General features: G+C 41.6%; 1 protein-coding gene and 1 pseudogene across 1 annotated transcript; both read left to right on the top strand.

Moving 5' to 3' along the window:
* On the top strand, nt 1–284 carry LOC127207885 (NADH dehydrogenase [ubiquinone] 1 beta subcomplex subunit 2, mitochondrial-like; annotated as a pseudogene).
* A 5,152-nt stretch (nt 285–5,436) lies between these two features.
* Nucleotides 5,437–13,095, top strand: LOC127208734 (uncharacterized). Its single transcript, XM_051168291.1, has 2 exons — nt 5,437–6,688; nt 10,772–13,095. The coding sequence occupies exons 1-2, from the start codon at nt 5,477–5,479 to the stop codon at nt 12,092–12,094; spliced, it is 2,535 nt and encodes an 844-aa protein (XP_051024248.1). The 5' UTR covers nt 5,437–5,476; the 3' UTR covers nt 12,095–13,095.
* Nucleotides 13,096–16,030: the final 2,935 nt, after the last annotated feature.

Here is a 16,030-nt window from a genome sequence, read left to right as displayed (position 1 = left end):
ATGTCTGTGCTGACTGAGCTGGCAGCTTTCGGTCACTTCAGAGGCGCCCTGCCCCAGCGTTGCCCTGCACAGGCGGCTGGAGACTGTGGAGTGTGTCATGCTGGAGGTGACATGCATATTCAGCCTTGGTACAGGGAGTTTCCCCAGTTTACCTGGTCCCATGTGATCCAGGGCGAGTTCTTAAGCATGACTCAGATGCTGTGCTGGGTCACTTTTCATATCCAGATCCTTCACAGTGGACAGGTGAGGAATTGGGGGTCCCTCCTGATGAGGAAGAGAACTAAGAATGTAAACTCAACTCTGTGCAAGAGCAGGGGGAGATGTTCCAAGAAATCACGGGCTTCATATTTAAAGTTGTAAATTAAAGGGGCTTGCCAAAAATGGAAAAAAAAAAAAAGCTAAGAACAGTTTGCTTTCACAAGTCTAGCACAGTAAAGTTACCTCTAAACATGATGTTCACCATCACTGTGGAAACTTCCATGAGTGTCTAGGGAGAAAAATCAAGTGGTAAAGTACTAGTTTTCCAACTAGGAAGTTATGAACTGGATCCCCAGGAGCCAGATAAAAGACAGGTACAGTGGAGTGGATTTGTAATTCTAGCCCTGAAGAGGGAGAGAGGCAGACCCCTGAGATCACCTGCCAGCACCCCCGCCCACTTCCCCACTTGCTATATTGGAGAAGTCCAAGCCAGTGGGAATATTTGTCTCAAAATGAGGGCCGTGGCATCTGAGTAACAACAGCACCTACAAACACTTACAAACACAGACACACACACACACACCACTCAACAGACAACAAACACAAGGGTTGGAGTTACAGCAACTACCTACAACAATTGAACACTGAGCTCACTAGGCCTGAAAATCAGGACTGCCCACTATTAGATGACATCATCTGAGCAGAGGGTCCTTACCTGGGGAAAACAGAATGGTCAGTGCCAGAGAGCCCTGACAGTGGGCTAGGCTACCAAGGTACCAGAGCACTCAGGAAGCTCTCCAGTTACACCCTAGCCACTTCAGCAGAGCTCCCCCTCCCTCTCTGAAGGAGGAAGTAAAACCTATTTGGCGGATTTGTAAAGGGGCCAGCTAGTTCTGGAAACAGAAACCAAACCTTACCCTCACTGCATCCCTCCCTTTAGGGACCAAGCAAGCAATTTCCGGTTCTGGGAATTGCAGAGCAGAGAGCAAAGACTGTGTGGACTCCAATCTGGAAGCAAGTCTGGAGAGATCGCCTTTGCTTCCCAGCTGTTCTTCTCTCCTAAAACACCAGGGTACCAGCACCCCACCGCCCATCTGCTTCCTGAACACCCAGCCCAGACCACGACAAGGAAGGCTACCCCGTGACCTTGTTCCCAGAGAAGAGGTGACGGCAAAGGAGGGCCACTGGCATCACCAGTCAGGAGCAGGTAAGTGAAGGATTTCTAAGTGCAGTTTAACCAAAAATCTCACTTACTTATGGCATGAAAGGTGGATTCCTGGTACCAGGGCAGAGGACTCTGTGTTCTGGCTTCTTTCTCTCAGGGAGTGTTCACAGAAAGGCCCTTCCCTGTCTTGTGCACCACAGTGCAGCCAGGCAGCAGCCACCTTTCCTGTGATTTGTATGTGCCTGGGTCTGGTGCTCTTCTGGTGGAAGCTCAAGCTTGGTGAAGGAGAGCAGGTTGTGGGACCAGAGTCCTCAGAGTCAGTGCTGTAACTGTTCTGGGTAAGGGTTGTTGGTGTAGTTGTCTGTTGCTTTCATTGTTTGGTTTTGTTTGTTGGTTGGTTGGTTTCTGTGTGAGGCTGAATCACACTGTGAGCCACAGTCTGGCCGAGAACATGTGAATTAGGCTGGCCTCAAACCCATGAGGACTCATCTCCCTCTCCCTACTGACGCTAAGATTAAAGCATGTACCATCACACCCAGCTATGCTACAACTCTCTTATTTACCCCCACGGGGATAAAATCCTTTAATCGAACACCCACTGGTGTTACCTGCTCTACAATGATCCTGTGAGAAGCCCTAATCTTCTCTTGATCAGTAACCAAGAGCACTAATAAAACCTTGTATTGGGGGGCATGCAGGAGCCTCCATAAGTGGCGGTTCATAGGGAGGTAGCCCACCTTTAGGATTAGGATTTCCATTTAGTAGTCCGTGGCTTCTGGGAGCAGCCATATCTACCTACTCAAGATAGCTCTATTCAAACTTATTTTGTTTAGTTTTTAATTAACGTATTTCCTTAAGGCTTTTTCACACATACTTAGTTTCTTCCTTGGTTCCTCCACAGCTTCTCCTGCCCATCAGCTCTCTGGCAAGCCTCCCTGTGCAAACTTCTCAATGCCCATTATTCCATGATGCACTTTCATATCCTATATATTCTACGATCCATGTCCTTCCAAAGCCATTTACTGCTCTTCTGGGGCCCCTTCCAGTTTCCTGACTTCTGCATGTATTTTCTACAACGTAGGTGTTCATTCATAAAAATGAGAAGCGGGGATCCTCTGTGTGTGAAAGAGAACCTCAGGTTTGCCTTTCTGACCTTGGGTTACCTACTTACCATTTAGTGGTTCTGCAAGGTTTTCTGAAAATTATATGCTTCTATTTATAAGTATGCATGAATACAGTTGCATGAATACAGTTCCGTTGTGTTTCTGTGCCACATTTTCATTACCCACTTATCTGTTGACTATTGTCACTACAGCAGTAATGACCATAATGTGCAAATATCTTTGTGGTGGGATACAGAGTCCTGTTGTGCTACGCCCAGGAATGGTGTCAGTGATTTCCAGAATGGCTGCACTTCCCTACACTCCCACCAACAGCAAATAAGGATTCCCCTTTCCTTATATCCACACCAGCGTATATTGTCATTGTCTCTCTTGATGAAAGCCTTTCTGACTAGGGTGAGATGAATTCCCAAAGCAGTTTTAAATCACAGGTCCGTAATTGCTGAAACTGCTGAACTTGTCACAAACATTTATTGGCCATTTGTGTTTCTTCTCTGGAGACCCCTCTGTTCAGTTACATGGGCCCGTGTTTTGATTGGATTGTTTGTTTTCCTTTTGATCAGGGATGTGGTCGTTTATTTTTTAAAGTTCTTTGCTGGATATTAATCCCCTGTCAGATGAAGTGCTGGCAAGGGTCCTCTCCCATCTGGCAAGCTGTCTCTTTACTTGGCTGTTTCCTTTGCCGAGCAGAAGCTTTTAATTTTCATGAGCTCTGCTTGTCATTCCTGGCTTTACTTCCTGAGCAGCTGGAACTCTACTGGGAATCTCTTACCTGTCCCTACATCTTACACTGCTTTTCCTGCCAGAGCTTTGGGCCTTACGTTAGGGCCTTTGACCTGCTTGGAGGCCAATTTTTGTGCCAAGTGAGGAAGATTAAGTTTCATTCCTCTATGTGTAGATTCCACTTTTCCCTGAACCACTTCTTAAAAGAGACATCTTTCTCCAATAAGTTTCCTTGTGAAACAAAGAAATAAATGAATAAAATCAGGTGGCTGTAGCCCTGTGGGTTTTTATCTGTCTGTATCTCTCTCTCTCTCTCTCTCTCTCTCTCTCTCTCTCTCTCTCTCTCTCTCTCTCTGTTTATAACATGTCTGGTTTTACAGCAGTACCATGCTGCTTTGGTTCTGAGACAGAACTTGAAACCAAGTACAGTAACCTCCTCAGCATTTTTCCTCCTCAGGATTGCCTTGTCTGTCTGAGATCTTTTGAGCTTTCAACTAAATTTTAAGATTTTTTTCTACTTCTGGAAATGATGACATTAGAATTTAGATGCGAATTGCATTGAATCTGTAGATTGATTTTGTCAAGACAATATTTTCACATCATGAATTCTTCCAAACTTTTAGCATGAGAAGTTGGGTTTTTTGTTTGTTTGTTTGTTTTGTTTAATCATTGGTGTCTTCTATTTTTTTCTTGGAGGTTTTAAGGTTTTCATTATAGCAGGATTTGGCATGTCCCCCTTTCCTAAACTCTACCTGGTTTCCCTGTGGCCATCAACAAGAACTTAGAAGCCAGGTCTGGCTGAACATGTATTATCCCCCTATTTTCTTACAAAAGTACCATCATATACAACCCATCTGTCATGCTTCCTGGACCTGCTCTATATAAGAATCATATGTTCCAATTTGCAATGCCCAGAACACAGAAACAGCTCTGTGTTACTGGAATCAAGAAGAGTAGACAGGAGACCTGTCATCTGCACATGATGTTCTGAAACCGGTTTCTGTAAGATCCACAGATACTGGCCATCCGTCTAACCTTATCCTCACCTAAGATGGTGTTGGTAGAATTTACTCCCCCACCCCACCCCAAGCTCACTGTTACCTTCTCATTACATCGAATCAAATACAAATCAGTGCACATACTGTTTGTAATTTTTTTTACATGTAAGATTATGGAAAGTATTTTGCCTAAAGTTGAATATGTATTGTGTACGTACCTCAAGGTCAAGTTGATGGTTTTGATTTGTTTTCTAAAGAAAAGCAAATAACACAAATTAATAGCAACCATAGTTGTTATCCTAATGTCATTGTATACCAGCGTCCGTGTTAAGTGTCATTGGGTGGTTCCCCCTCTATTCTCTGTATTGTTCTAACAAGCCAACCCTGACCCAGAATTGTTGAGCTGTGCCTTAAGAATTAAACAGGAGAATGCTCGACATTGTATACCTATTTTTGTTGTTCAGTAATACACATGGAAAAATATAACACAAGTGAGTAAAGTGTCTGCTAGACTCCTGGCCTGGGAAGCTAGCGATTGTCAGACTTTCCTTTCTGTTGACCTTTATGCCAATTCAGCTACTAATCTGTCATTGATAAATTGCGAACTAAACCCATCAGTTAATTTTGAATTGAAAATCATGGTGGGAAATACATCCCCCCAGAAAGGTAAAATTCTATTAATGAGAGCAATTTATTTAGCTTCAGCCTATTTAGGTGGTAAATTATATGACAAACAGTTAAAATGATTTGAGAGGAAACATAAGGGATAGTTTTCAATGAACATTGATAATTTCTCCATATGTAGATTGGTGTAGGTTTTTTTTTTACATCTTCCATTGCACAGAATGCCTTGTTTAATAGTTAAGAAATCCAAATATTCTGAATGCATTCAGGATTTGACATGTTACATTGTGTGTACTAGAAGCAATTGGACCTAAGACACCTTTACATTTGTTATTTGTAAAATTTATTTTAAAATTGAAGTATTTCTGTCATAACTATAAACAAAATGATCCTGTGTTTCAACCTAAAAAAAAAAAAAAAGAGGAAAATGGTCATAGGTAAAGGACTCTGAGCCAAACCAAAATTTACACCCAGGACAGGAGTAAATGCTGTTGAGGCCTGCACAGTTGATTAAGGGGGGGAAGACCCCACTCATAATATGGAGCAGCTATCAGAGCCCTGCTTTCCCATTGGCTTTGCTCTTGCTGAACTAACTCTTTGGCCTTTCTGCTTCTTTCCTCCTTTAGGGACATTGACAGGTCACAGTCATGGGACAGAATTCCTCTTCTACACCCCCTCAGAAGGAGGATCCTGATTTGACCTGCAGCCTTGACACAAACCTTCAGAGTTTCAAGATGGAAACCAAAATCCTGCCCCAGGAATTAATCACCTTGATTGAATCATACTTAGAGGACGGAAACCTTCAGGGAACAGTTTCTGCAATCAGCAGTGCTCTGCGTGACATCGACAAAGCCCCACTGAACATTGCCGTGATGGGGGAAACTGGGACTGGAAAGTCCAGCCTCATCAACACTCTACAGGGAGTGGGGCCTGAAGAAGAAGGTGCAACTGCTTCCACTGGGGTGGTATGTACAACCACTGAGAGAACAGCATACCAATACACAAAGTTTCCCGGTGTGACACTATGGGACCTGCCTGGCATTGGGTCCACTGCCTTCCAACTTCACGACTATCTCAAGAAAATCCACTTTGAGGAATATGACTTCTTCATCATTGTCTCTTCTGGACGCTTTAAACATAATGATGCAGAACTGGCCAAAGCCATTGTGCAAGTGAATAGGAGTTTCTATTTTGTTCGAACCCATACAGATATTGATCTAATGGTTCAAAAACAGAGTAGTCCTAGGAGATTCAACAAAGACAGCATCTTAAAGCAGATTAGAAATAGCATTTCAACTGTACTTAGCGAGGTGACCCAACAGGAGCCTCCAGTCTTCTTGGTCTCTAACTTTGATGTTTCTGACTTTGACTTCCCAAAGCTGGAGAACACCCTACTGAGGGAACTCCCAGCCTACAAACGCCGCATGTTCATGCTCACTTTGCCAGTGGTTACAGATCCCACCATAGACCGGAAGAGGGATGCCCTGAAACAGAAGATCTGGAAGGAATCCAGGATGCCGAGAGCCTGGGCCACCATACCGTTCAAGGGATTGACCAAAAACGACTTAGACAATTTGGAAGAGAATTTGAACAGCTACAGATCTTCCTTTGGCCTGGATGAGGCATCACTGGAAAAGATGGCTGAGGATTTGCACATGACACTGGAGGAGCTCAAGGCAAACATGAAGTTTCCACGTTTGTTCTCAGAAGAGCAGGGTGCAACCTTAACAGATAAACTAGTGAAGAACCTTAGCCACCCTTACTCTTCAAAGGTTTTCCACTTGCAAAACTACTTCGTTGACACCGTGGCAAGTGATGTCAAAATTATCCTTAGTAAAGAAGAGCTTTTTTCAGAGAAGGTAAGTTCGTTCACCCCTAATGCCTCTATAGTGGGAAGGGTCAATGGGAAAAATCATGTTTTCCACACTTGTTCCCAGAAGCACTTTTCAATTTCACTTTGTGGAGATGTTTCACAGTGACTGTGATGAATTTTGTCAAATCTGTTTTCTGTATCTGTTGACATCTTGTGTTTTCTCACTGAGACTCTTACATGTTGCACTCAGAGGTTCTCTTCTGTCACAGGTCTAGGGGAAGGGAATAGGCCAGAAGACAAAGGGAGAGTGGGAACAGGAAGATATAATTGAAGGGATAACAACCGGGATGTTATCTGAATAAATTATAATAAATTTTTTAAAAATGTTTAAAGCAACACCAAAAAGAAAATAGTTTTCTTTTCAAAATCATCTCATTATTGTACAGTTTATTTGCTTTGGTTTTAAGAAGTATTTCGGTTAGATAGAAATCTACTTGTTGGTTTGCTTTTGTTTCCTATGCTATGTGGAAGAACATTATAAAGTTTTTCAAATTTATTTCTCTTAAGAGCTTCAAATTTTCCATCTTATGTTAAGCTCTTTGGCCCATTTTTTTAGTTGGTTTTAGTATAGGGTGAAAGGTAAGGGTCAAGTTTTAGTCTTGCCTAATGGCAGTTTTCCCAGTTCCATTTGTCAAACAGTGTGCCCTTTGTGCAGCATTAGAGTTTGGAAGCCTTGCTGAGATATTAATGAACTGTAAATGTACTCAGTTGGCTGTACATGTATGGGCATATTTGGGGTCCGATCTTCTGGTCCATCTCTTTTCATGTCACTATTATGCTGGCTTTGTCATTGTGGATCTGTACTATGCCTTGAAATCAGGCATGACAATGCCTCCTAACCCTGTTCTTTTGGATAAATATGGTTTGGGGTATATTCAGTCTTTTGTCTTTCCATGTGACTTTTATGGTTCCGCAGACGAGTTCTATTTTAAATGGCATTGATGTTTTAGTTGAGATTATATTGGGCTTGTAGATCATTTTGAGAAGTATGGGCACTTTCACAACATTAATGTTTATAAACTATAAACACGGCAATCTTAGACCACTTGTAGCCTTCTTTGAGATTTCTTTCATCAGCACTTTGTGAATATCACTCAGTGTTTTTCAATTCCTTGGATAATTTTATTTTTTCGAGACAGGGTTTCTCTGTGTAGCGTTGGCCATCCTGGACTCACTTTGTAGACAAAGCTGGCCTCGAACTCACAGCGATCCGCCTGCCTCTGCCTCCCGAGTGCTGGGATTAAAGGCGTGTGCCACCATGCCCGGCTCCTTGGGTAATTTTTAACACTTGATTGCTTCCTTCCCACCCTTCCCTCCTTTCTTCCTTCGTTAATTTCTTCCTTCGTTCCCTGGCGTGTGTAAGTTGTGTCTATTGTAATGGACTTTCAAGAGTTCTTTCAAAATTTTACATTTCTGAATTTCTAAGGCAAATCTTATGTTTTTATTCTAATTTCATTCACATGTATTCTCTTGGATCTGACTGAGGGTTTTTTCTCTTTTATTACATTTTAGTTGTACCTACAACATAGTGGGTTATGTTATGGCATTTCCAAATATGTGTTCCATTACATATCCTCACTCATTCTTATCTCTCCTCGTTTATGCCTTTCCCTACTGCCCTCCACCATGTCCTGCACTTATCTGCCTAGTTCCCTTCTACCACAAAGAGTTTCTTCTTCAGCTTCTTGTCACATATAATTGATTATTCATCCTATGTGTTTCCTCCTTTAACACTTCTTTCCTCCCTCTCACGTGATTGAGATTCTCTCATTATATTTGAAACATTATTAGGAGTTTCATCCATCTCAGTTTCCTAGAACCTTTCATTACACAGCTATGGTCCTTTGTGTGCGTCATTTCCTTCACCACTTTAAATAGTCATTGTGTTCTGCGCACCAATTTCTGCACTTATGTAGTATTCCTTATTAAGCAACTTCTCCAGAAAGATGTATCTTAAGAGGCCAGCTTTTTGTGCAATCCGGAGCTTATTTCCAGATGGCCATCACAGGGTAAGTGCTATATCTCTAATCCAGTTACAACAGTGAGTTTGGGCTCAGTCTATTCTCTGTCAGAATTATAGAGAACCATTGTCTCAGATGGTCACACAAGATTGGGAACTCTCATGCATTGCAAAAAAAAAAAACCTTGTCATGAATAGTAGCGTAGAAATGATGCATTACACGGGAATTTATATTCATTTCTGTAGCCACAATTACCACGAGTTCCTAATATTGCTTGTGCCTGTACATCAAATGTGAGCATAGTCCTCGCACTAGAGAGGTGGGTAGACCTCTAGAGCTCACACTACATGCATGCGACCCTGCACATGAGCACGGAGCTGCACACACAAAATTTCTAGTAACCTGAGAGCTTTGATATTTTAATATACTATTCCTAATGATTATAGGATCTATGCTGGTGCCCCCATTATCCTTACTTTTGTTGGTGACATGGTTTCCAACAAAATGATTGGAAAACCCAAGAATAGAATTCCTTCTACCGGAAGCATCTGTACTGAAACCTTCATACAGCAAAATATTAGAGTGAAACGAAGGCAATCTCTCATGACTGCCTGCATTTACCTTCTGTTCCAAACGTAATTCCAAAGTCCTGTGTGTCTCTCTAACGTCAACAGAGAAGAACACGGCTGTGGGCTGACACCCTTCTTCCCACAGCTCAGGTGTATTTAGGGTCACACTGATAAACAATGATGTACGGTCAAGCTATCATGAACTCTGGTTTTGTAAGATTCATGAACTACAAATAGTTTTAATGTCCTCGTAAGATCATAATAAACTACAAATATGTGACAAAAACTGGATGTGGCCTGTAAGGTCAAAATATGAAGTATATGGGAGTTTAAGGAAAGCATTTGTGGGTTCCTGATGGAAACACGTCTGACCATTATCCTGGCTCTTCTGCCTTATGAACTGACCCTTCCTCAGAGAAGGATTTGATGGGAATACATTTCTGCAGGTTTCTTTACTTTAAAAAAAAGTATCCTCATTTTTTCAGTATGTTTTTAATGTCTCTTTCTTTCCTTCCTCCCTTCTGTATCCTTTTTTTTTTTTTCTTTCTTTCTTTTTTCATTTTTGTTGGTTATTTAATTGAGGTTTGGGGACTGACACTAGAAATTTCTTTAGCTATGTGCTTGCCATTGAGGCTACTCCTTACCTCTCCTGTTGAAAAATAAGGGATAAAATGGAAACAGATCTCCTTTCCAATGAATCTTTTTAATTTATCTATTTCTTATATTTCAAACAAGTGCATAGTGTGTGTTATGAACACCCCATTCATACTTTCATCCCCCAAGAGAATTTCACCTCTAATATCATATCATATATACAATAAAATATATGTATCTATGTAACATCTAAGCTCCAAGAATAAGAGCATTTATTTGTCTTTTGGATAGTGACTTAATTGTCTTAATATGACTGTCTCCCATTACATCCAATTTCCTACAAACGACATAATTTCAATCTTCTTTATGGCTAAAACAAGTTTCCTTACACATATAGAGTCAATATCCAACTCTCTGATGGACACTTATGAATCTTTTCCACTCCCCACCTCATGTCCTTCCTCCTATTACTCACAGACTACACAAGAGAAACTAGAAAGGCACTGCTAAGTGAACAGAGGGCACAAGGCTGAAGAAGTAATTCTTCTACACATTTGTGAGAGGCAGGGAAGCTTTCCATTACTTGAGATTTTTGATATGCTGATCTATATACCCTTAGGGGTTTTTACAACTGTACAGGTTTAATTAAAAAGAGGAAACAGAAATTGAAAGACCATTTAAAATGAGAAATAAACACTGGGGTAGCTTACTGCATGGAATAAGTGGATCTTGAATTGGACAACAAATAAGGAGAGAACCCGTAGGAGAAAGTAAAGTAAGCTAAAAAGGACACTTGAAATACAGGACAGAAATTGAGCCAAGAGCAGAAAGGAGGAGGATGCTTCTGATTGTAACAGGGACAGACACTGAGGTCCCGCTTTGCCTTAAGAGCACACGAATAGGCTTTGCCATGCTTATCAATAATTACTTTTCTTCTCTATTCAGCATCTTCAACTGCACACAGCTACATGCAAGCCTTCCTGTGGCAGACCCTCTCCTTTAATGGCTGAGCTTTTGGCATTCAGCTTTGAAAACTTTTTGAAGAATTTCAAGAAGGAAAGCAAAATCCTCTCTGATGAGACCATCGCCTTGATTGAATCCCACCTGGAGGATAAGAACCTCCAGGGGGCAATGTCTGCAATTCGTCATGCTCTGAGAAACATCGACAAAGCCCCACTGAGCATCGCTGTGACAGGGGAAACGGGTACAGGGAAGTCCACGTTCATCAATGCCCTGAGGGGGGTTGAGGATGAAGAAGAAGGCGCAGCCCCCGTTGGGGTTGTAGAGACAACCACGGAGAGAACCCCATACCCACACCCAAAGCTTCCCAGCGTGACCATATGGGACCTGCCTGGCATTGGGTCCACTACTTTCCAACCTCAAGCCTATCTAACAGAAATGAAGTTTGGTGAGTATGACTTCTTCATTATCATCTCGGCCACACGCTTCAAAAAAACGGATGCGCTTCTGGCCAAAGCCATTGCAAAGATGAATACGAAGTTCTACTTTGTCCGAACCAAGATAGACAGTGACCTAGACAATGAACAGAGGAGGAAACCTAAGACTTTCAATAGGGACAGTGTCTTAAAGAAAGTTCAGGATGACTGTTCGAAGCATCTTCGGGAGGCCCTCGGCAGCGAGCCTCCAGTCTTCTTGGTCTCTAACTTTGATGTGTCTGACTATGACTTCCCGAAGCTGGAGACCACCCTACTGAGGGAACTCCCAGCCCATAAGCGCCACGCCTTCATTCTGTCCTTGCACAGTGTGACTGAGACTGCCATTGACCGGAAGAGGGATCTCCTCAAACAGAAGATCTGGCTGGAGGCCCTGAAGGACGGAGCATGGGCCACCATTCCATTTGGGGGTTTGATCAGAGATAAAATGCAGAAGTGGAAGGAGACCTTGAATCTCTACAGGTCTTACTTTGGGATAGATGATGCCTCGCTGGAAAATATTGCCAAGGATTTTAACATGTCTGTGAATGAAATCAAGGCACACGTTAAGTCTCTCCATTTGTTAACAGGGAAAAACAACATGTCCTTAGAAGAAAAACTATTGAAATATATTGAACATATTTCCTCTGTTATTGGGGGTCCCCTTGCCATGGGCCTTTACTTTAGGAAAACTTTTTACTTGAAAAGTCTCTTCATTGACACGGTGGCCAGTGATGCCAAGGCTCTCCTTAGGAAGGAAGAGTTTTTATCAAAGAAGGTGGGATCCTGCGTGTCTGACCCCCCTGAATACTGGGAAATAGCCATGGAGCTATGAGGCGCGTACCTCAAAATTGGCTTCAGGCACTGACTTATAGCCATACTTAAGCAGCAAACATATTCTAGGAAAGCTCAGAGGAGTCTTGTTTTTCTTACAGAAACAGGACATCACTGTGGCAAGTGTAAGATCAGTCACCAGCTGTGTAAAAACACATCAGAAAAGTGGTCTTCCATTAAAATATCATGTATGAGAATACATTGTAGGCTTTGACATTTTTAAAATCTACTTTACTTGGGGTTTCTTAATGCCTCTATCTCTGCCAACCCACCTACCTCAGGTAGGAGAAAATAAGGTTAGTAGAGACAGGTGATGTGGACCATTTTAGACTCTGCTCCTTGAGGCAAATCACCTTTTTTTCCCACCAGTTAGGACAAGCAGTGAACACAGCAGCAGGAACTAGCAGCAGTGGGAGCAACAGCAGCCTCTTTGAAATTTTCTCTGCAGCGTTTCTCTCTAGAAGCCTCTTGAACAATGTGAAACAATGCAAAATAATCTCTCCCTGTTTGGGGTCTCCTATTTATGCCCTCCCACCGTCTTCACAGGATGTTGTCCAGGGGGCAAAAGTCACGCCCCCTTCATGAGGCAGTTCCATGCTGACAAAGATTATGCATCCTCTCTGGTGTCTGTTTCCAGCTGACAAATATCACTTTCCCTCTCAAAAAACAATTTCATATCTCACTCTTGGGATCAAAACAAAAAATATTTATATCCCCAAAGCTTTCACTACATGTCTCCCTTTTGTTTTAAAAAAATGGCTTTTTGGGCTGGAGAGATGGCTCAGTGGTTAAGAGCACTGCCTGCTCTTCCAAAGGACCCAAATTCAGCATCCACATGGCAGCTCACAACTGTCTGTAACTACAAGATCTGACACCCCCTACACCAAGGCACATAAATTAAAATTTAAATAAAATATTTGTAAATGGCTTTTTCTGTAAAATTAATAAACTATATACAATAAGATTAATTGTGAGAATTATCAGATAAGAATTACATACTAAGATTACAACTTTACATCACATTTTAAATGAGCTGCTTATACACATTTAAACAATAGTTAAACAAAATAACATGAAGTTTCTACTAAAAACAGTGAGTGAGTTGCATATGCACAGTATGTTAAAGCTTGAGTTACACAAAATGGCCTTAAATCTCTATCAATATACAATGAAGTTTCTTATCATCCCCTTTTCCCCTCTTTTCCCAATCACTGAAGAGGATGCAGGCAGTCCTGAGGAGACTTGATAGGCTCCAGTGAGTCTGAAAAGGGGAGAAGGGCTCCCCCTCTCTGAGGACTAGGGGAGGAGCATAGAGGGAAAGAGGGAGGGAGGATGGGACTGGGAGGAACTGAGGGAGGGGCTATGATTGGGATGTAAATGAATAACTTTTTAAAGAGAGAAAGGTAAGGGGAAAAGAATAGATGGGATAAAAAAAGAGATCCCTGAATCTTACCTTTACCAACTTATAACCAACCCCTCTTGATGACAAGAAACATTCATAACCCATCAAATCACCAAAAGCACCTACCCTACCTCTTGGGAATGGTGTCAGCGTATTCTTAAAATTACTTCTTTTTCTCTGGGGACAAAGACATCTTTTGGGTTCCCTTATAAAAGTGGGATACTGGCCAAGTGGGATACTGGAAAGCAAGCTGTATCTTTTTTCTGTCCAGAGTCTGTGCAATCGATCATTTGGGCTAGACCTTTTGGAGTTGATTGGCATGCAAATTCTTGAGAAAATAGTAACTGAGGCAGTCTGTTAGGCTGAATCGCCTGGCCTGTCTGCTTTGTCTTTATTGCTACCTAGTCTTCTGCTCTGAAAATAAACACTTAAAGGTAATAGTATAAGGTACACACACACACAAACACACACACTCACACGTCGCACAAATCAGCTAAAGATAATTTTCTGCTCCATGCTTGAGCAGGCGAAAACCATGTATCAACCTTATAAGTCCGTTTGCAGTGTAATATCAGTCTCCACCCATGCCAAATGAAAGAATGGAATGTCATGAGGACCAGGTAGCCAATATAAGAATCCGTTGCCATATGAAGACATTCATGTCTCAGATAGTAAGTTTAGTAGGTAACTGCAAATGGCTCTAGGACTCATGGAATGTGGCCCACCGGTTAGCGTGCCCATGATGGGCATGTGCCATAAGGCATAATGCTGAGAACTACTTGTCTCGAGGACTTCATGCCTAGCTCTGTTTGTTACTCTTGCAGTCCTCATAAGCCCGTTAATATATGACTTGTGTAAGTACTTATAATGGTGCTATCATCGGCATATGAAATAACAATGCTTGATCTCTTTCAGGCATTGCTACTGGAGCAGATTAATGATTCAACCGCCACCCTTGAAAGGAATCTGCAGGGATAGATTGCTAACAATCACCGTTCCCTTCGAAAGAATTTGGAAAACTAGATGGTTCATCAAGGATAGATAGGTAAAGATGTTTTTACTAGTGACTGGGACACACAAAGCCTTAAGGAAATATAAATTGTTTAACAAAGTTAGGTAAAGATGGTTTCACTATTGGCTCTGATGCAGGAAATCTTAGAGAGCAATTCCAGTTAAGAAAAAGTACACGTGTTAGTAAAGCTAGGGACTTTTTGAGGTTGGCAAAGCAAGAGCAATGGCCCATAGCAACATTGGCTGACATGACTCTTTCAAGCTGGGCTGGTGAGTGAGATGACAATTGATTTCCTTATTCTATTTTTTGCCCTCAGCTTCCTGATATGATTTAATAAAACATATTAATGAGGAGATGAGCACCTTTAGGATTTAACGTAGAGATGGCTGATTCTTTTTATATGAGTTTAGATTTTTGACTCTTTTAAGATCTTTCTAAGATTACTTTTTAAGATAATTGTTTCTTTCTTCATAACCACAAATTGCATCACACCAGTAAAGAAAAGCTGGCAGAGAAATTACCTTGCTTGATTATTTTCTGTTAATATATAACAAGGTGTTAGTTACAAATGTATATGGGTTCTTGGAAATAACTTGTTTTTTCATGTTTTTTCTCACCCATAATATGTAAACTATTTGATCATGTGAAGGTATTGAGGAACATGTTTTTGTTCCGTATACTCATTGTAATCATTCACTTAAAGAAAATAGAATGTAAATACATTGTGATTTTTGCACTGCTTGAAAATTTTTTTGGGGTGTATAAACTGTGGGAGATAAAAAGAAGAAGAAAAAGAATATTGTTGAAACCTACCTGCTGCAGTCGGTCTCACTTCATCATCAAACGTAAGTGTGTTTGTGCCCACATGTGTGGTTCTTTTCTCTCCATCTTTCCCTTTCTTTTTTAGATGCTCGCCACCATCAATAGAAGCCCCCACTAGGAGCCATAAGTTCTAGCCCCCTCTAGGAGCCATTAGCTCTAGCTCCCACTTGCCTCCATCCATGGAAGTTGCCACTTGCCACCATCAGTGGAAGGTATTTCCAGCAACAGTCAGTTCCAGCCTGGAAGGTTGCCCTCCGAGAAAGTCGGCAGGGTCACCAGGCAGTCGCAGGATCCATGACCTTGCCTCAGTTTCCCCGGTTGATGTTGACGCAGAATCCTAATATTCTGGCACCCAAATAGCTGGTCTTTGATAGGTAACTGTATTTTTTTCATTCCCTGAAGATGCATAAGCATAACCACACCTCTCGTCTCAAAACCATGGCAGGTGCCCATTCTAATGTCAACACATCCAATTAGTTCTTTTTATAGGCTTTATATGTTTGCTTTTCAGATGTTTGTTATTAATGCCTCCAAAGTAGTTACTAGAAGTTCTTTGCCCATCTTCATTGATTACTCACAATGACATCCTCTCAGCATTAGTAACAGGCACTAAAATTTTGGCCAAATCTATTCCTGATAATTAATGTAGTCCTACTGTACCTTTTATAATTAATTCAGAAACTCTTCTATGTATGTCATCA

The sequence above is a fragment of the Acomys russatus genome, chromosome 25, assembly GCF_903995435.1.
Source record: "Acomys russatus chromosome 25, mAcoRus1.1, whole genome shotgun sequence".
Classification (NCBI taxonomy): domain Eukaryota; kingdom Metazoa; phylum Chordata; class Mammalia; order Rodentia; family Muridae; genus Acomys; species Acomys russatus.
The sequence above is the reverse complement of the archived record's forward strand: the minus strand, read 5'-3'. Positions and strand labels throughout refer to the sequence as shown.

Coding starts and splice junctions, on each gene's coding strand:
- LOC127208734 (XM_051168291.1), top strand. CDS start 5,477: ATGGGACAGAATTCCTCTTCTACACCCCCTCAGAAGGAGGATCCTGAT. Junction 6,689..10,771: donor AAGAGCTTTTTTCAGAGAAG/GTAAGTTCGTTC, acceptor TTCTCTATTCAG/CATCTTCAACTGCACACAGC.